The following is a 21,106-nucleotide window of genomic DNA, read 5'->3' as shown; positions in this document are numbered from 1 at the left end:
CGATAGCGGGGGCGGCAGAATAGGGGTTAATAAGTGTAAGGTTAGGGGTGTTTAGACTCGGGGTACATGTTAGGGTGTTAGGTGCAGACTTAGGAAGTGTTTCCCCATAGGAAACAATGGGGCCGCGTTAGGAGCTGAACGCTGGGGTTTGGGTTAGATTAGGGGTATGTGGGTGGTGGGTTGTAATGTTGGGGGGGGGTATTGTATGTTTTTTTTTTACAGACAAAAGAGCTGAATTTCTTGGGGCATGCCCCGCAAAGGGCCCTGTTCAGGGCTGGTAAGGTAAAAGAGCTTTTAACTTTAGTAATTTAGAATAGGGTAGGGCATTTTTTATTTTGGGGGGCTTTGTTGTTTTATTAGGGGGCTTAGAGTAGGTGTAATTAGTTTAAAATTGTTGTAATATTTTTCTTATGTTTGTAAATATTTTTTTATTTTTTGTAACTTAGTTCTTTTTTATTTTTTGTACTTTAGCTAGTTTATTTAATTGTATTTATTTGTAGGAATTGTATTTAATTAATTTATTGATAGTGTAGTGTTAGGTTAATTGTAGGTAATTGTAGGTAGTTTAATTAATTTATTGATAGTTTAATTGTAACTTAGGTTAGTATTTATTTTACAGGTAATTTTGTAATTATTTTAACTATTTTAGCTATTAAATAGTTCTTAACTATTTAATAGCTATTGTACCTGGTTAAAATAATTACAAAGTTGCCTGTAAAATAAATATTAATCCTAAAATAGCTACAATGTAATTATAATTTATATTGTAGCTATATTAGGGTTTATTTTACAGGTAAGTATTTAGCTTTAAATAGGAATAATTTATTTAATAAGAGTTAATTAATTTCGTTAGATTAAAATTATATTTAATTTAGGGGGGTGTTAGTGTTAGGGTTAGACTTAGCTTTAGGGGTTAATCCATTTATTAGAATAGCGGTGAGCTCCGGTCGGCAGATTAGGGGTTAATAATTGAAGTTAGGTGTCGGCGATGTTAGGGAGGGCAGATTAGGGTTTAATACTATTTATTATAGGGTTAGTGAGGCGGATTAGGGGTTAATAACTTTATTATAATAGCGGTGCGGTCCGCTCGGCAGATTAGGGGTTAATAAGTGTAGGCAGGTGGAGGCGACGTTGAGGGGGCAGATTAGGGGTTAATAAATATAATATAGGGGTCGGCGATGTTAGGGCAGCAGATTAGGGGTACATAGGGATAATGTAAGTAGCGGCGGTTTACGGAGCGGCAGATTAGGGGTTAAAAATAAAATGCAGGTGTCAGCGATAGCGAGGGCGGCAGAATAGGGGTTAATAAGTGTAAGGTTAGGGGTGTTTAGACTCGGGGTACATGTTAGAGTGTTAGGTGCAGACGTAGGAAGTGTTTCCGCATAGCAAACAATGGGGCTGCGTTAAGAGCTGAACGCGGCTTTTTTGCAGGTGTTAGGTTTTTTTTTTCAGCTCAAACAACCCCATTGTTTCCTATGGGGGAATCGTGCACGAGCACGTTTTTGAGGCTGGCCGCGTCCGTAAGCAACTCTGGTATTGAGAGTTGAAGCTGCGTTAAAAATGCTCTACGCTCCTTTTTTGGAGCCTAACGCAGCCTTTATGTGGACTCTCAATACGAGAGTTATTTTTATGGTGCGGCCAGAAAAAAGCCGGCGTTAGTTTTTCGGTTCATTACCGACAAAACTCCAAATCTAGCCGTTAGGGTTTATTTTACAGGTAAGTATTTAGGTTTAAATAGGAATAATTTAGTTAATGATAGAAATTTTTAGTTAGATTTCTTTTAATTATATTTAAGTTAGGGGGTGTTAGGGTTAGGGTTAGACTTAGATTTAGGGGTTAATAACTTTAATATAGTGGCGGCGACATTGGGGGTGGCAGATTAGGGGTTAACAAATGTAGGTAGGTGGCGGCGATGTTAGGGGCGGCAGATTAGGGGTTAATAATATTTAACTAGTGTTTGCGAGGCGTGAGTGCGGCGGTTTAGGGGTTAATATATTTATTATAGTGGCGGCGATGTCTGGTTCGGCAGATTAGGGGTTAATAATTTTCTTTTAGTGTTTGCGATGTGGGAGGGCCTCGGTTTAGGGGTTAATAGGTAGTTTATGGGTGTTAGTGTACTATTTAGCACTTTAGTTAAGAGTTTTATGCTACGGCGTAGTGTAAAACTCTTAACTACTGACTTTAAAATGCGGTACCAGTCTTGACAGGAGAGGGTCTACCGCTCACTTTTTGGCAGACTCGTAATACCGGCGCTATGCAAGTCCCATTCAAAAAAGAGGATACGCAATTTACGTAAGTGGATTTGCGGTAGTTCCAAGTCTGGCCAAAAAAGTGAGCGGTACACCTGTACCTGCAAGAGTCTTAATACCAGCGGGCGTTAAAAAGCAGTGTTAGGACCGACTAACGCTGCTTTTTAAGCCTAACACAAAACTCTTAATCTAGCCGAGAGTATTTATTTTAACTAGGTAGACTAGTTAGTAAATAGTTATTAACTATTTACTAACTACCTAGTTAAAATAAATACAAATTTACCTGTAAAATAAAACCTAACCTGTCTTACACTAACACCCCTAACATTACACTACAATTAAATCAAATACATTAATTAAATACAATTAACTAAATTACAAAAAAATAAACACTAAATTACACAAAATTAAAAATAAATTATCAAATATTTAAACTAATTACACCTAATCTAATAGCCCTAACAAAATAAAAAAGCCCCCCCAAAATAAAAAAAACCCTAGCCTAAACTAAACTGCCAATAGCCCTTAAAAGGGCCTTTTGCGGGACATTGCCCCAAAGAAATCAGCTCTTTTACCTGTAAAAAAAAATACAAACAACCACCCAACAGTAAAACCCACCACCCACACAACCAAACCCCCCAAATAAAATCTTATCTAAAAAACCTAAGCTCCCAATTGCCCTGAAAAGGGCATTTGAATGGGCATTGCCCTTAAAAAGGCATTTAGCTCTTTTCCATTGCCCAAACCCTAAGCTAAAAATAAAACCCACCCAATAAACCCTTAAAAAAACCTAACACTAACCCCCAAAGATCTACTTACAGTTTTTGAAGACTGGACATTCATCCTCATCAAGCCTGGAGCAGTCTTCATCCAAGCTAAATACTTACATGTAAAATAAACCCTAATATAGCTACAATATAACGAATAATTATATTTTATCTATTTTAGGGTTTATATTTATTTTACAGGCAACTTTGTATTTATTTTAACTAGGTACAATAGCTATTAAATAGTTAATAACTATTTAATAGCTACCTAGTTAAAATAATTACCAAATTACCTGTAAAATAAATCCTAACCTAAGTTACAATTAAACCTAACACTACACTATCAATAAATAAATTAAATTAATTAACTACAAGTACCTACAATTACCTACAATTAAATAAACTAAATTAAATTACCAAACAAAAACAAACACTAAATTACAAAAAATAAAAAAAGATTACAAGAATTTTAAGCTAATTACACCTACTCTAAGCCCCCTAATAAAAACATAATTTATGCTTACCTGATAAATTTATTTCTCTTGTAGTGTATCCAGTCCACGGATCATCCATTACTTGTGGGATATTCTCCTTCCCAACAGGAAGTTGCAAGAGGATCACCCACAGCAGAGCTGCTATATAGCTCCTCCCCTCACTGCCATATACAGTCATTCGACCGAAACAAGCCGAGAAAGGAGAAACCATAGGGTGCAGTGGTGACTGTAGTTTAATTAAAATTTAGACCTGCCTTAAAAGGACAGGGCGGGCCGTGGACTGGATACACTACAAGAGAAATAAATTTATCAGGTAAGCATAAATTATGTTTTCTCTTGTTAAGTGTACCCTGTCCTTGTTCCGTCCGCGGAACTGGATGGATCACTCCCATTACAAGGAGGTCTTGCACCAGCGTAGGAATGCCTCTTTCTTTATCTGGTTTGCAGATAATCTTGAAAGGTGAAATCTACCTTGTGGAGGAGAAGCTTTGAAGTCCAGAAGATATCCCTGAGATATGATCTCCAACGCCCAGGGATCCTGAACATCTCTTGCCCACGCCTGGGCGAAGAGAGAAAGTCTGCCCCCTACTAGATCCGTTGCCGGATAGGGGGCCGTTCCTTCATGCTGTCTTGGAGGCAGCAGCAGGCTTTCTGGCCTGCTTGCCCTTGTTCCAGGACTGGTTAGGTTTCCAGGCCTGCTTGGATTGAGCAAAAGTTCCCTCTTGTTTTGAAGCAGAGGAAGTTGATGCTGCACCTGCCTTGAAATTTCGAAAGGCACGAAAATTAGACTGTTTGGCCTTTGATTTGGCCCTGTCCTGAGGAAGGGTATGACCCTTACCTCCAGTAATGTCAGCAATAATTTCTTTCAAACCAGGCCCGAATAAGGTCTGCCCCTTGAAAGGAATGTTGAGTAATTTAGACTTTGAAGTCACGTCAGCTGACCAGGATTTAAGCCATAGCGCCCTACGCGCCTGGATGGTGAATCCGGAATTCTTAGCCGTTAGTTTAGTCAAATGAACAATGGCATCAGAAACAAATGAGTTAGCTAGCTTAAGTGTTCTGAGCTTGTCATTGATTTCAGTCAATGGAGCTGTATGGATGGCCTCTTCCAGGGCCTCAAACCAGAACGCAGCCGCAGCAGTGACAGGCGCAATGCATGCAAGGGGCTGTAAAATAAAACCTTGTTGAATAAACATTTTCTTAAGGTAACCCTCTAATTTTTTATCCATTGGATCTGAAAAAGCACAACTGTCCTCAACCGGGATAGTGGTACGCTTTGCTAAAATAGAAACTGCTCCCTCCACCTTAGGGACTGTCTGCCATAAGTCCCGTGTAGTGGCGTCTATTGGAAACATTTTTCTAAATATAGGAGGTGGGGAAAAAGGCACACCGGGTCTATCCCACTCCTTACTAATAATTTCTGTAAGCCTTTTAGGTATTGGAAAAACATCAGTACACACCGGCACTGCATAGTATTTATCCAGTCTACACAATTTCTCTGGCACTGCAATTGTGTCACAGTCATTCAGAGCAGCTAATACCTCCCCAAGCAATACAAGCTTAAATTTAAAATTAGAAATCTCTGAATCAGGTTTCCCCAAGTCAGAGATGTCACCCACAGACTGAAGCTCTCCGTCCTCAGGTTCTACATATTGTGATGCAGTATCGGACATGGCTCTTACAGCATCTACGCGCTCTGTATCTCGTCTAACCCCAGAGCTATCGCGCTTGCCTCTTAATTCAGGCAATCTGGCTAATACCTCTGACAGGGTATTATTCATGATTGCAGCCATGTCCTGCAAAGTAATCGCTATGGGCGTCCCTGATGTACTTGGCGCCATATTAGCATGAGTCCCTTGAGCGGGAGGCGAAGGGTCCGACACGTGGGGAGAGTTAGTCGGCATAACTTCCCCCTCGACAGAACCCTCTGGTGACAATTCTTTTATAGATAAAGACTGATCTTTACTGTTTAAGGTGAAATCAATACATTTAGTACACATTCTCCTATGGGGCTCCACCATGGCTTTTAAACATAATGAACAAGTAGTTTCCTCTGTGTCAGACATGTTTATACAGACTAGCAATGAGACTAGCAAGCTTGGAAAACACTTTAAACCAAGTTAACAAGCAATATAAAAAACGTTACTGCGCCTTTAAGAAAAACAAATTTTGACAAAATTTGAAATAACAGTGAAAAATGGCAGTTACACTAACAAAATTTTTACAGTGTATGTAACAAGTTAGCAGAGCATTGCACCCACTTGCAAATGGATGATTAACCCCTTAATACCAAAAACGGAATAATAAATGACAAAAACGTTTTTAAAACCAGTCACAACAACTGCCAGAGCTCTACTGTGGCTGTTACCTTCCTCAAACACGACTTTTGAAGCCTTTTGAGCCCTTCAGAGATGTCCTGTATCATGCAGAGGGAAGCTGAATGTCTCTGTCTGTAATTTTTTCTGCGCAAAAAAGTGCTAAAAATAGGCCCCTCCCACTCATATTACAACAGTGGAAAGCCCCAGGAAACTGTTTCTAGGCAAAAATCAAGCCTGCCATGTGGAAAAAAACTAGGCCCCAATAAGTTTTATCACCAAACATATATAAAAACGATTAAGATGCCAGCTAATGTTTTATATTGCACTTTTATAAGAGTATGTATCTCTGTTAATAAGCCTGATACCAGTCGCTATTAAATCACTGCATTTAGGCTTAACTTACATTAATCCGGTATCAGCAGCATTTTCTAGCAAATTCCATCCCTAGAAAAATGTTAACTGTACATACCTTATTGCAGGAAAACCTGCACGCCATTCCCCCTCTGTAGTTACCTCACTCCTCAGAATATGTGAGAACGGCAGTGGATCTTAGTTACTTCTGCTAAGATCATAGAAACCACAGGCAGATTCTTCTAAATACTGCCTGAGATAAAATAGTACGCTCCGGTACCATTTAAAAATAACAAACTTTTGATTGAAGAAAGAAACTAACTATAATACACCACACTCCTCTTACTACCTCCATCTTTGTTGAGAGTTGCAAGAGAATGACTGGATATGGCAGTGAGGGGAGGAGCTATATAGCAGCTCTGCTGTGGGTGATCCTCTTGCAACTTCCTGTTGGGAAGGAGAATATCCCACAAGTAATGGATGATCCGTGGACTGGATACACTTAAGAAGAGAAATAACAAAGCCCCCCAAAATAAAAAAATTTCCCTACCCTAATCTAAATTAAAAAAGTTAACAGCTCTATTACCAGCCCTTAAAATGGCTTTTTGCGGGGCATGCCCCAAAGAAATCAGCTCTTTTGCCTGTAAAAAAAAAACACAATACCACCCCCAACATTACAACCCACCACCCACATACCCCTACTCTAACACAAACCCCCCTTAAATAAACCTTCCACTATCGTCGGAAGGAAGAGGATGTTCCGCGCCGGAGGTCTTGAAGATTGAGCCTCTCCTCGTCAGATGGATGAAGATAGAAGATGCCGCTTGGATGAAGATGTCTGCCGGTCCAGATGTCCTCTTCTGCCCGGATAGGATGAAGACTTCTGCCGCTCCGGATGTCCTCTTTTGGTCCATCGGTGCCCGGCTGGGTGAACACGACTCAAGGTAGGGAGATCTTCAGGGGGGTAGTGTTAGGTTTATTTAAGAGGGGTTTGTGTTAGAGTAGGGGTATGTGGGTGGTGGGTTGTAATGTTGGGGGGTGGTATTGTGTTTTTTTTACAGGCAAAAGAGCTGATTTCTTTGGGGCATGCCCTGCAAAAAGCCCTTTTAAGGGCTGGTAATAGAGCTGTTAACTTTTTTAATTTAGATTAGGGTAGGGAATTTTTTTTATTTTGGGGGGCTTTGTTATTTTATTAGGGGGCTTAGAGTAGGTGTAATTAGCTTAAAATTCTTGTAATCTTTTTTTTTTTGTCATTTAGTGTTTGTTTTTTTGGTAATTTAGTTTAGTTTATTTAATTGTAGGTAATTGTAGGTACTTGTAGTTAATTAATTGAATTTATTTATTGATAGTGTAGTGTTAAGTTTAATTGTAACTTAGGTTAGGATTTATTTTACAGGTAATTTGGTAATTATTTTAACTAGGTAGCTATTAAATAGTTATTAACTATTTAATAGCTATTGTACCTAGTTAAAATAAATACAAAGTTGCCCCTAAAATAAATATAAATCCTAAAATAGATACAATATAATTATTCGTTATATTGTAGCTATATTAGGGTTTATTTTACAGGTAAATATTTAGCTTTAAATAGGAATACTTTAGTTAATCAGAGTTAATTTATTTCGTTAGATTAAAATTATATTTACTTAGGGGGGTGTTAGGGTTAGGGTTAGACTTAGCTTTAGGGGTTAATACATTTATTATAGTAGCGGCGAGGTCCGGTTGGCAGATTAGGGGTTAATACTTGAAGTTAGGTGGCGGCGATGTTAGGGAGGACATATTAGGGGTTAATACAATTTATTCTAGTGCTTGCGAGACGGGAGTGCGGCGGTTTAGGGGTTAATACATTTATTAGAGTAGCGGCGAGGTCCGGTCGGCAGAATAGGGGTTAATAAGTGTAGGTAAGGTAGTGGTGACGTGGGGGGGTGGCAGATTAGGGGTTAATAAATATAATATAGGTGTCGGCGGTGTTAGGGGCAGCAGATTAGGGGTTCATAGGGATAATGTAGGTTGCGGCGGTGTCCGGAGCAGAAGATTAGGGGTTAATAATATAATGCAGGTGTCAGCGATAGCGGGGGCGACAGATTAGGAGTTAATAAGTGTAAGGGGCGCGATCCGATATCGATCGCAGTTTGCGGCGCAAGCGAGGGAACCGGCGTCGCCCGCAGTTTCAGCTCGCAACTCGAGCCATCCCATATAGGTCGCCGTCAGATGCTAACGTGCCGTAAGTCTGACAAACCAGCGATGTCCAGAAATCTGCGTAAGTACAAATTTCTGGCGTCGCCAGTGACTTGCGCCACGTTAGAATCTGCCGGCGCCTATAAAACCTGACTAAAGTTTAAAACACCCGCACTGTCTAACACGCCTCCCTAACATAGCCCGCACTGTCTAACACGCCTCCCTAACATAGCCCGCACTGTCTAACACGCCTCCCTAACATAGCCCGCACTGTCTAACCCTCTATCCGCTATCCCCCCTCACTAGCCTAACAATAAAAATGCTATTAACCCCTAAACCGCCGCTCCCGTACCCCGCCGCAACCTAATAAAGTTATTAACCCCTAAACCGCCGCTCCCGTACCCCGCCGCCAGCTATATTATATCTATAACCCCCTAAAGTGAGCCCCTAACACCGCCGCCATCTATATTAAAATTATTAACCCCTAATGTAAGCCCCTTACACCGCCGTCATCTCTATTAAAATGATTAACCCCTAATTTAATCTACCTACCCCGCCGCCAGCTATATTATCTATATTAACCCTAAGTATATTATAGTTAATATAGTTATTACATTATATATATTAACTATATTAACCCTAATTATATTAGGGTTAATATAGTTAATATAGTTACTATAGTATTTATATTAACTATATTAACTCTAACCCTAACACCCCTAACTAAATTTATATTAAATTAATCTAATTAATTTATAAACTAAAATATTCCTATTTAAATCTAAATACTTACCTATAAAATAAACCCTAAGATAGCTACAATATAATTAATAATTACATTGTAGCTATGTTAGGGTTAATATTTATTTTACAGGTAAATAGTTAATTATTTTAACTAGGTATAATAGATATTAAATAGTTATTAACTATTTAATATCTACCTAGTTAAAATAATTACCCAATTACCTGTAAAATAAATCCTAACCTAAGTTACAAATACACCTACACTATCAATAAATTTAATAAACTACAAACATCTATCTAAAAATACAATTAAATTAACTAAACTAAATTACAAAAAAAAACAAACACTAAATTACAAAAAATAAAAAAAAGATTACAAGATTTTTAAGCTAATTACACCTATTCTAAGCCCCCTAATAAAATAATAAACCCCCAAAATAACAAAAATTCCCTGCCCTATTCTAAATTAAACAAATTTCAAAGCTCTTTACCTTACCATCCCTTAAAAGGGCCTTTTGTGGGGCATGCCCCAAAGAATTCAGCTCTTTTGCATTCAACAAATACAATCCCCCCCCCCCCCATTACAACCCACCACCCACATACCCCTATTCTAAACCCACCCAAACCCCCCTTAAAAAATCCTAACACTACCCCCCTGAAGATCTCCCTACCTTGTCTTCACCACACCGGGCCGAACTCCTGATCCGATCCGGGCGATGTCGTCCTCCAAGCGGCAAAGAAGAAATCTTCCTCCGGCGATGTCATCCTCCAAGCGGCAAAGAAGAATTCTTCCTCCGGCGACGTCTTCCTCCAAGCGGCAGCAAAGTCTTTATTCTTCCGGCAGCATCTTCAATCTTCTTTCTTCGCTCCGCCGCCGCGGAGCATCCATCCCGGCCGACTGCTGAACTTGGAATGAGGTACCTTTAAATGACGTCATCCAAGATGGCGTCCGCCGAATTCCGATTGGCTGATAGGATTCTATCAGCCAATAGAATGCGAGCTCAATCTGATTGGCTGATTGGATCAGCCAATCGGATTGAACTTGAATCTGATTGGCTGATTCAATCAGCCAATCAGATTTTTTTAACTTAATTCCGATTGGCTGATAGAATCCTATCAGCCAATCGGAATTCGGCGGACGCCATCTTGGATGACGTCATTTAAAGGTACCTCATTCCAAGTTCAGCAGTCGGCCGGGATGGATGCTCCGCGGCGGCGGAGCGAAGAAAGAAGATTGAAGATGCTGCCGGAAGAATGAAGACTTTGCTGCCGCTTGGAGGAAGACGTCGCCGGAGGAAGAATTCTTCTTTGCCGCTTGGAGGATGACATCGCCGGAGGAAGATTTCTTCTTTGCCGCTTGGAGGACGACATCGCCCGGATCGGATCAGGAGTTCGGCCCGGTGTGGTGAAGACAAGGTAGGGAGATCTTCAGGGGGGTAGTGTTAGGATTTTTTAAGGGGGGTTTGGGTGGGTTTAGAATAGGGGTATGTGGGTGGTGGGTTGTAATGGGGGGGGGGATTGTATTTGTTGAATGCAAAAGAGCTGAATTCTTTGGGGCATGCCCCACAAAAGGCCCTTTTAAGGGCTGGTAAGGTAAAGAGCTTTGAAATTTGTTTAATTTAGAATAGGGCAGGGAATTTTTGTTATTTTGGGGGTTTATTATTTTATTAGGGGGCTTAGAATAGGTGTAATTAGCTTAAAAATCTTGTAATCTTTTTTTTATTTTTTGTAATTTAGTGTTTGTTTGTTTTTGTAATTTAGTTTAGTTAATTTAATTGTATTTTTAGATAGATGTTTGTAGTTTATTAAATTTATTGATAGTGTAGGTGTATTTGTAACTTAGGTTAGGATTTATTTTACAGGTAATTGGGTAATTATTTTAACTAGGTAGATATTAAATAGTTAATAACTATTTAATATCTATTATACCTAGTTAAAATAATTAACTATTTACCTGTAAAATAAATATTAACCCTAACATAGCTACAATGTAATTATTAATTATATTGTAGCTATCTTAGGGTTTATTTTATAGGTAAGTATTTAGATTTAAATAGGAATATTTTAGTTTATAAATTAATTAGATTAATTTAATATAAATATAGTTAGGGGTGTTAGGGTTAGATAGAGTTAATATAGTTAATATAAATACTATAGTAACTATATTAACCCTAATATAATTAGGGTTAATATAGTTAATATATATAATGTAATAACTATATTAACTATAATATACTTAGGGTTAATATAGATAACATAGCTGGCGGCGGGGTAGGTAGATTAAATTAGGGGTTAATAATTTTTATATAGGTGGCGGCGGTGTAAGGGGTCACATTACGGGATAGATAAGGTAGATGGCGGCGGTTTTAGGGGCTCACAGTAGGGGGTTAGTTTATGTAGATGGCGGCGGGGTCCGGGAGCGGCGTTTTAGGGGGTAATAACTTTATTAGGGATTTCGGGGGGGGGGGATCGCGGTTGACAGGGAGATAGACATTGCGCATGCGTTAGGTGTTAGGTTTATTTTAGCAGATCGCGGTTGACAGGGAGATAGACATTGCGCATGCGTTAGGTGTTAGGTTTATTTTAGCAGCTAGTTTAGGGAGTTACGGGGCTCCAATAGTCAGCGTAAGGCTTCTTACGGCTGCTTTTTGTGGCGAGGTGAAAATGGAGTAAGTTTTCTCCATTTTCGCCACGTAAATCCTTACGCTGCATATTGGATACCAAACTGCGCGGGTTTGGTATACCTGCCTATGGCCCAAAAAACTGCGGGCGACGGCAGAAATATACGCGCGTAACTTCTAGCTTACGCCGTATATAGGATACCAAATCCGCGCAATTATTGGCGTCGCCGGCTTTTGCGGGCGACGCTTTATATCGGATCGACCCCAAGGTTAGGGGTGTTTAGACTCGGGGTACATGTTAGGGTGTTAGGTGCAGACTTAGAAACTGTTTCCCAATAGGAAACAATGGGGCTGCGTTAGGAGCTGAACGCTGCTTTTCTGCAGGTGTTAGTTTTTTTTCAGCCCAAACTGCCCCATTGTTTCTTATGGGGGAATCGTGCACGAGCACGTTTTTCCAGCTAGCCGCTACCGTAAGCAACGCTGGTATTGAGGGTTGAAGTGGCGGTAAATTCGGCTCAACGCTCCCTTTTTGGAGCCTAACGCAGCCATTCAGAGAACTCTCAATACCAGCGTTGTTTAGAAGCAGCGCTGGAAAAAAAAGACGTGTAGCTAACGCACCCCTTTGGCCGCAAAACTCTAAATCTAGGTGAATATGTTTTAACTGATAAACAGAATGAGCATGCAATTTTAAACACCTTTCCAATTCACTTCCATTATCAAAATGTGCACAGTCTATTTATATGCACACTTGCTGAGGCGGCAGCTCCTACTGAGCATGTGCAGGAGTTCACAATATATATATATATATATATATATATATATATATATATATATATATATATATATATATACTGTATGTGAATGCATTTTGTGATTGCTTGATAGCTGTCACATGGTGCAGCGTGAAGGAATATGGGACTAATTTTGAAATTTGTCAGAAACAAATGTACTACTCATTTGAAATTCAGTCTAAGGGGTAGATATAGATATATGACACCCTGGGCGGACATGATTCATTATATCGAATCATGTCTACCCTGCATCGATAAATGCTTGTGCAATGCAGCCCCCTGCACATTCGCGGCCAATCTGCCGCTAGCAGGGCGTATTAATCATCCTGATCGTATCTTAGCATGTGCAGGAGTTCACAATATATATATATATATATATATATATATATATCTGTAAATGCATTTTGTGATTGCCTGTTGGCTGTCACATAGTGTGGCGTGAAGGAATATGGGACTAATTTTGAAATTTGTCAGAAAAAAAATGTACTACTCATTTGAAATTCAGACTAAGAGGTAGATTTATCATAGTGCAAGCGGACATGATATGATGTAGCGTATCATGTCCGCTGCACATCGATAAATGCTGACATCATACGCTGTCTGCATTTATCATTGCACCATTGTGCAATGCCGCCCCCTGCAGATTCGGGGGTGTCAATCAACCTGATCATATTTGATCGGGTTGATTTCTGTCTGCGGCCTCAGAGCAGACGGACAAGTTATGAAGCAACGGTCTTTAGACCACTGCTTCATAACTTCTGTTTCCGGCGAGTCTAAAGGCATTTAGCATTGCACAAGCATTTCTGGTGAAATGCTTGTGCAATGCAGCCCCCTGCACATTTGTGACCAATCGGCTGCTAGCAGGGGGTATTAATCATCCCGATCGTATCTGATTGGGATTATTGCAAACGAGTTAAGGAAAGGCAGAAGGCGCGCGCAGAAAAAGCAGCATCCTCTGCTTAATTAATATACCCTAAGTGCTTTTATATTGTCTTTTTATTATGATTGTGTATGACATTTTACTGTATTTATTGTCTCTTTAAGAAATGGTTTGGAAAATAATGTCCAAATATCCTTTTCATATATTATTTAGATCTAATGATGTGGTTCGGGCACTTACTTATACTTATAGTATTATAGAGTGGCTCAAAGAAGAATAACAGATTGCTCAGGATTTGACTAAATAGCAAATGTTACACATAAAGCACAAAACAAATTATTTCTATCACCTAGATTACGAGTTTTTAGCGCTATAGGGAAATTAACGACCGCCACAAAAGCAGTGGTATTTAACCTCCCTATAGCACTGCTATTACAGGTTTTGTAAAACCTAGCATGTATGGGCGATATGGTTGCGTTGAGCTCCATACCTCACCCAAATACAAGCGCTGCTTTGACGTTCTCGTTCACAATTTCCCCATAGACATCAATGGGGAGAGTTGGCTTAAAAAAAGCCTAACACCTGCGATCGCGGAAACAAAAGCTCCGTGAGGCAGCCCCATTGATGTCTATGGGGAAAGAAAAAGTTACGTTTAAACTAGGGATGCACCGATACCGATACTAGTATCGGTACCGATACCAAGTATTTGCATGAGTACTTGTACTCGTGCAAATGCACCGATACTTAAACCGATATCTCCACTTCCTACCCATATGCTACCTTGTGGCGTTTTTTCATACTGCATGTTCCCATTTCACTTTAAACTGGAGTGGAGACTAAACTAAAAATTGTTTACTACTGTTCTGCCAATACAAATTGCTGTTATTTGTATTATTGTAGTAGAGATCACTGTACCTCGTTCAGACAAACCCCTGAAGTACTGGGCAGTTAATAAACAAATTTCAAGCTCTGGCTAAAATGGCCCAAAAATATCTTTCTGCCCCATGCAGTATGGTGGAAAGTTACTGTTCAACTTAGAGTCGAACCTCCATACAAATGTCAGATTGATGTTATATAACAGCCCTACAACCCAATTGCATCACCCCTTTAAATTTAATATTTTATTGTAATATTTTTTATTTCTAAACATGTTCAGTAAACTTTTGACAAATAAAACTGTTTTATTTTTTCATAATGTCTTTTGAATTACAGTCCTTTATAATTATAAAGAAAGAATCTTAAATAATTAGTCTGTATTGTGCTTGGCAAACTGTCACATGACATTAAAAAAAAAAGTATCGGTAATTGGTATCGGCGAGTATTTGAAAACAAGTATCGGTACTTGTACTCGGTCATAAAAAAATGGTATTGGTGCAACCCTAGTTTAAACCTAACACCCTAGCATAAAAAACACGTCTAAACACCACTAATCTGCTGCCCCTAACATCGCCGCCACCTACATTACAGTTATTAACCCCTAATCTGCCGCACCCAATGTCGCTGCCACTATACTAAAGTCATTAACCCCTAAACCTCTGGCCTCCCACATCACTAACACTAAATAAATATATTAACCCCTAAACCTAACTCTAACATAACCCTAACCCTAACGTAACCCTAAGCCTAAGTCTAACCCCTCATAACTTAAATATAATTAAAATAAATCTAAATTAAACTTACAATTATTACCTAAATAATTCTTATTTAAAACTAAATACTTACCTGTAAAAAAAAACGTAGCTAGCTACAATATAACTAATAAATTATATTGTAGCTAGCTTAGGTTTTATTTTTATTTCACAGGTAAGACTAGTTAGTAAATAGTTATTAACTATTTACTAACTACCTAGTTAAAATAAATACAAACTTACCTGTAAAATAAAACCTAACCTGCCTTACACTAAAACCTAACATTACAATAAAATAAAATAAATTAAATTAATAAAATACAATTATCTAAATTACAAAAAAATAAACACTAAATTATACAAAATAAAAAAGAAATTATTAAAAATAAAAATGAATTACTCCTAATCTAATAGCCCTATCAAAATAAAAATGCCCACCCAAAATAAAAAACCCTAGCCTACACTAAACGGCCAATGGCCCTTAAAAGGGCCTTTTGCGGGGCATTGCCCCAAAGAAATCAGCTCTTTTACCTGTTAAAGAAAATACAAACACCCCCCAACAGTAAAACCCACCACCCACCCAACCAAACCCCCCAAATAGAAACCTATCTAAATAAACCTAAGCTAACCATTGCCCTGAAAGGGGCATTTGGGTGGGCATTGCCCTTTAAAGGGCATTTAGCTCTTTTACATTGCCCAAACCCTAAGCTAAAAATAAAACCCACCCAATAAACCCTTAAAAAAACCTAACATTAACCCCCGACGATCCACTTACAGTTTTCAAAGACCGGACATCCATCCTCATCCAGGTGGCAGAAATCTTCATCCAAGCGGGCAGAAGTCCTCATCGAAGCTGGCAGAAGTCTTCATCCAAGCGGGCAGAAGTCTTCATCCAGATGGCATCCTCTATCTTCATCCATCTGGCGGCGGAGCAGGTCCATCTTCAAGACATCCGGCGTGGAGCATCCTCTTCTTCCGATCGCTGCTGTAGAATGAAGTTTCCCTTTAAGTGATGTCATCCAAGATGGCGTCCCTTACATTCCAATTGGCTGATAGAATGTGAGCTCAATCCTATTGGCTGATTGCAACAGCTAATAGGATTTTTTCACCTTTAAAGGGACAGTCTACCATAGAATTGTTATTGTTTTAAAAGATAGATAATCCCTTTATTACCCATTCCCCAGTTTTGCATAAACAACACAGTTATATTAATATTCTTTTTACCTCTGTGATTACCTTGTATCTAGGAACCTTCTTCCCGCCCCCTGATCACTTGACTGTGACTGTTCATTATCTAATGTCTTAAATTTAGCATTGCTTTGTGCTAAATCTTAAATAACCCCCTGTGCCTGAACACAGTGTTATCTATATGGCCCACATGTACTTTCTGTCTCTTTGTGTTGAAAGATAATCCCTTTATTACCCATTCCCCAGTTTTGCATAAACAACACAGTTATATTAATATTCTTTTTACCTCTGTGATTACCTTGTATCTAGGAACCTTCTTCCCGCCCCCTGATCACTTGACTGTGACTGTTCATTATCTAATGTCTTAAATTTAGCATTGCTTTGTGCTAAATCTTAAATAACCCCCTGTGCCTGAACACAGTGTTATCTATATGGCCCACATGTACTTTCTGTCTCTTTGTGTTGAAAGAGATTTAAAAAGCATGTGACAAGAGGCAGCCCTCAAAGGCTTAGAAATTAGCATATGCACCTACCTATGTTTAGTTTAAACTAAGAATACCAAGAGAACAAAGCAAATTTGATGATAAAAGTAAATTGGAAAGTTGATTAAAATTAAAAGTCCTATCTGAATAATGAAAGTTTAATTTATACTAGACTGTCCCTTTAATTCCTATTGGCTGCTAGAATTCTCTCAGCCAATCGGAATATATGGGACGCCATCTTGGATTACATCACTTAAAGGAAAATTTCATTCTACAGCAGCGATCGGAAGAAGAGGATGCTCCGCGCCGGATGTCTTGAGGATGGACCTGCTCCGTGCCGGATGGATCAAGATAGAAGATGCCGTCTGGATGAAGACTTCTGCCCGCTTGGATGAAGACCTGCCACCTGGATGAGGATGGATGTCCGGTCTTGAAAACTGTAAGTGGATCGTCGGGGGTGTTAGGTTTTTTAAGGGTTTATTGGGTGGGTTATATTTTTAGCTTAGGGTTTGGGCAATGTAAAAGAGCTAATGGCCTTTCCTTTTAAGGGCAATGCCCATCCAAATGCCCTTTTCAGGGCAATGGTTAGCTTAGGTTTATTTAGATTTTTATTTTTTTTTAACAGGTGAAAGAGATGATTTCTTTGGGGCAATGCCCCGCAAAAGGCCCTTTTAAGGGCCATTGGCAGTTTAGTGTAGGCTAGGTTTTTTTTTTTATTTTGGGTGGGCTTTTTTATTTTGATAGGGCTATTAGATTAGGAGTAATTCGTTTTTATTTTTGAAAATTTCTTTTTTATTTTGTGTAATTTAGTGTTTATTTTCTTTTGTAATTTAGATAATTGTATTTTATTAATTATTTGTTTTTTATTGTAATGTAAGGTTTTATTGTAAGGCAGGTTAGGTTTTATTTCACAGGTATTTATTTTAGCTAGGTAGTTAGTAAATAGTTAATAACTATTTACTAACTAGTCTACCTAGTTAAAATAAATACAAACTTACCTGTGAAATAAAAATAAAATCTAAGCTAGCTACAATGTAACTATTATTTATTTTGTAGCTAGCTTAGGTTTTATTTTATAGGTAAGTATTAAGTTTTAAATAGAAATTATTTAGGTAATAAAAAGTTTAATTTTGATTTATTTTAATTATATTTAAGTTAGGGGTTGTTAGGGTTAGACTTAGGCTTAGGGTTACGTTAGGGTTAGGGGTTAATATATTTATGTAGTGATGTGGGAGGCCAGAGGTTTAGGGGTTAATAGTTTATTTTAGTATATTTCGTTGTGGGGGGCTTGCGGTTTAGTGGTTAATAGTTTTATTATTGCAGCGGTGTGGGCGGACGGCAGATTAGGGGTTAATAATCTTTAAATAGTGTTTGCAAAGCGGGAGGGCAGCGGTTTAGGGGTTAATAGGTTTATTATAGTGGCAGTGATGTCCGGAGCAGCAGATTAGGGGTTAATAAATTTATTTTAGTATCTGTGATGTGGGAGGGCTTCGGTTTAGGGGTTAATAGGTAGCTTGTTGGTGTTAGTGTACTTTTTAACACTTTAGTTATGAGTTTTATGCTACAGCTTTGTAACGTAAATCTCATAACTACTGACTTTAGATGGCGGTACGAAACTTGTTAGGGTGTACCGCTCACTTTTTGGCCTCCAGCAAAACTTGTAATACCGGCACTATTAAAGTCCCATTGAAAAAGGACTTTTTTTAAAGTGCGGTACTGACGTTGCCTGACGGCCAAAAAGGTGTGCGGTACACCAATACCTACAAGACTTGTAATAGCGGCGTTAGGGTAAAAAGCATCGTTATGAAGTATAACAGTGCTTTTTCACTCATAACGCAAAACTCGTATTCTAGCTGTATGTTATTTAACTGGAAATGTGTTGTCTTCATTGACATACTAGATATCCCTAAATTGAATAGGGAAGAGATAATTGTTTGCTGTTTGCTGGATAGCAATAATTTATTTGAGTGTATTCCTTTAGAATTTCTAGATGACGTCATGATTGATGCATGTAACAAATTTAACAGACTGAACTACCCAGTATTACCCACTCTCTTTTTGGAATTCCATGGGACTGAGCGCGGTCTGGAGGAACAAGTTCAACAGACAGGTACGAAATAAACAGTGCACATAACAATCCATTCAGCTCTCTGAAGACTTTCAGAAACGAGACCAGTGTGCATAGAAGGGCTTTTTTGAGCTTGGAGGAAGAGTTACAAAGACTGATTAAGTGATAGGTCTGTATTCAGTTCAAAATAACATCACGTGGCTTATTATCATTATCATATGAAGACTGCAAAAATTGAGGCAGTCAGCTGGGTTAAGGCTCAGGTTCTTAGCTACAGACAACAAGCAGGAGGTGTAATAAAAGAACAGACTACAAGAACAATTTAATACCAGGAGACCAGTGCAGACATATTATTACATAAAGACAGGTTCCCGCTGGTAACCATATGAACTGATTTGTAGACATGTGCATGGCGAAAAAATTCGGTTCGGATCGATTCGGATTTTTTAGAATTTCGGTTCGGAGCGATTCGAATTCGGAAAAATTTGAATCAATTCGGTTCGGATTTGTTTCAGATTCATTCGGATTCGAATAAATTCGGTTCGGATTTGTTTCGGATTCATTCGGATTCGAATAAATTCGGCTGGATTCGGTTCGATTCGGTTCGGAAATTCGGAATTTCGGTAAGTGTTAGGTGGGATTAGACTAGTATTATGTACTGTATATTAGGTGTAACCCATAGCAAAGTGATATAACCTAATATACTGTACAATACTAGTGTAATCCATGGCCATCCGAATCTACTGAATAAATCTGAATAAATTCGGCAGTATTTTAATTCGGAAATTCGGTTCGATCCGAATCTCCGAATTTGCCGAATTTCCGAATCGAACCGAATTGCACATGTCTACTGATTTGTCTATCTCTAAAGACCAGACAAATATGGAGTTCTACAGTACAGTTTTCCTTCAGGAATTATTTGTTAAAGTACAAAAGGTTCGCATCTTTTTTGTGTTTTCTTTCAATCACGTTTGGGAATATATCTTTTGCCTGTATAATTGTTATGTTTATACTTGCTTTACATACATACAGGAATACGTATGTTTTTTTCAGAATTATGATTTAAATATGGGTCAGATTTGCATTTCTGCCTTTACCTATGTTGCTTAAAACATCATGCTCTCCGTACATAGATGCCTTACTTAAAGGGTCATTGTACACTCTTCACCCTTTTAATTTGTTTCCAATGGTCCATTTTACCTGCTGGAGTGTATTTAATTGTTTGCAAACAGCTTGTTTACCTTCATTTTGTTATTTGAAATAACTGATTTGCCTGTATAAACCACCACCTTGACTGAAAATTTGAATAAGAAAGGTATTATCTGTAGAAAAACTATTTAAACATGAGACAATGGCCTCTATTTATCAAGCTGTCAACCGCAAATACGCTGGAATTCCGCAGCGTATTTGTGGTAAGCCTGATTTGCCTTAGTTATCAAACCCTACAGACCGGAAAAAGTAGAATTTAGTGACGTAACATACGATCCGCCGGACTCAGTCCGACACAGATTGATGCTTACGTCACTCCAGATGTTCCGAATGCAAGTTCGGCACAATCTGACTACTTTTGCTAGTTATCAAATAACTAGCAGGTACGCTCGGCACTTTTCCGGCCCAGCGTACCTGGTTTTCAATCCGGCGGCGGATGCCATAGGGATCAATGGGAGTCTGAAAGCAGCGAAAGCTTATGTTCGCTGCTGCCCGATATCCCATTGATTCCTATGGTAGAAAACCAGTAACGTTTACACCTAACACCCTAACATGTACCCCGAGTCTAAACACCCCTAATCTACCGCCCCCTACACCGCCGCAACCTACATTATACTTATTAACCCCTAATCTGCCCTAAAACCTAACCTAAGTTACAATTACACCTAACACTACACTATACACTATAATTAAATTAATTACCTACATTAACTACAATTAACTACAATTAAATAAAATTAAATAAAATTATCTAAAGTACAAAAAAAACAAACACTAAATTACAGAAAATAATAAAATAATTACAAGATTTTTAAACTAATTACTCCTAATCTAATCCCCCTAACAAAATAAAAAAGCCCCCTCAAAATAAAAAAAAAGCCCTACCCTACACTAAATTACAAATAGCCCTTAAAAGGGCTTTTTTGCGGGGCATTGCCCCAAAGTAATCAGCTCTTTTACCTGAAAAAAAAGTACAATACCCCCCCAACATTAAAACCCACCACCCACACAACCAACCCTACTCTAAAACCCACCCAATCCCCCCTTAAAAAACCTAACACTAACCCCTTGAAGATCACCTTACCTTGAGAAGTCTTCACCCAACCGGGCTGAAGTCCTCAACGAAGCCGGGCGAAGT

At 38.7% G+C, this 21,106-nt stretch overlaps 1 protein-coding gene across 2 annotated transcripts in view; it reads left to right on the top strand.

Moving 5' to 3' along the window:
* Window positions 1-21,106, top strand: part of LDHD (lactate dehydrogenase D) — an 85,591-nt gene that overhangs the window by 39,853 nt on the left and 24,632 nt on the right. For both annotated transcript variants that reach the window (XM_053702925.1, XM_053702933.1), the window contains one exon: window positions 18,673-18,801. In XM_053702925.1, the coding sequence (XP_053558900.1) occupies window positions 18,673-18,801 (129 nt within the window). The remainder of the gene's footprint in view (window positions 1-18,672; window positions 18,802-21,106) is intronic.

The sequence above is a fragment of the Bombina bombina genome, chromosome 1 (assembly GCF_027579735.1).
Source record: "Bombina bombina isolate aBomBom1 chromosome 1, aBomBom1.pri, whole genome shotgun sequence".
NCBI lineage: Eukaryota > Metazoa > Chordata > Amphibia > Anura > Bombinatoridae > Bombina > Bombina bombina.
Note: the sequence above shows the minus strand (reverse complement) of the source record. Positions and strands in the feature narration are given on the sequence as shown.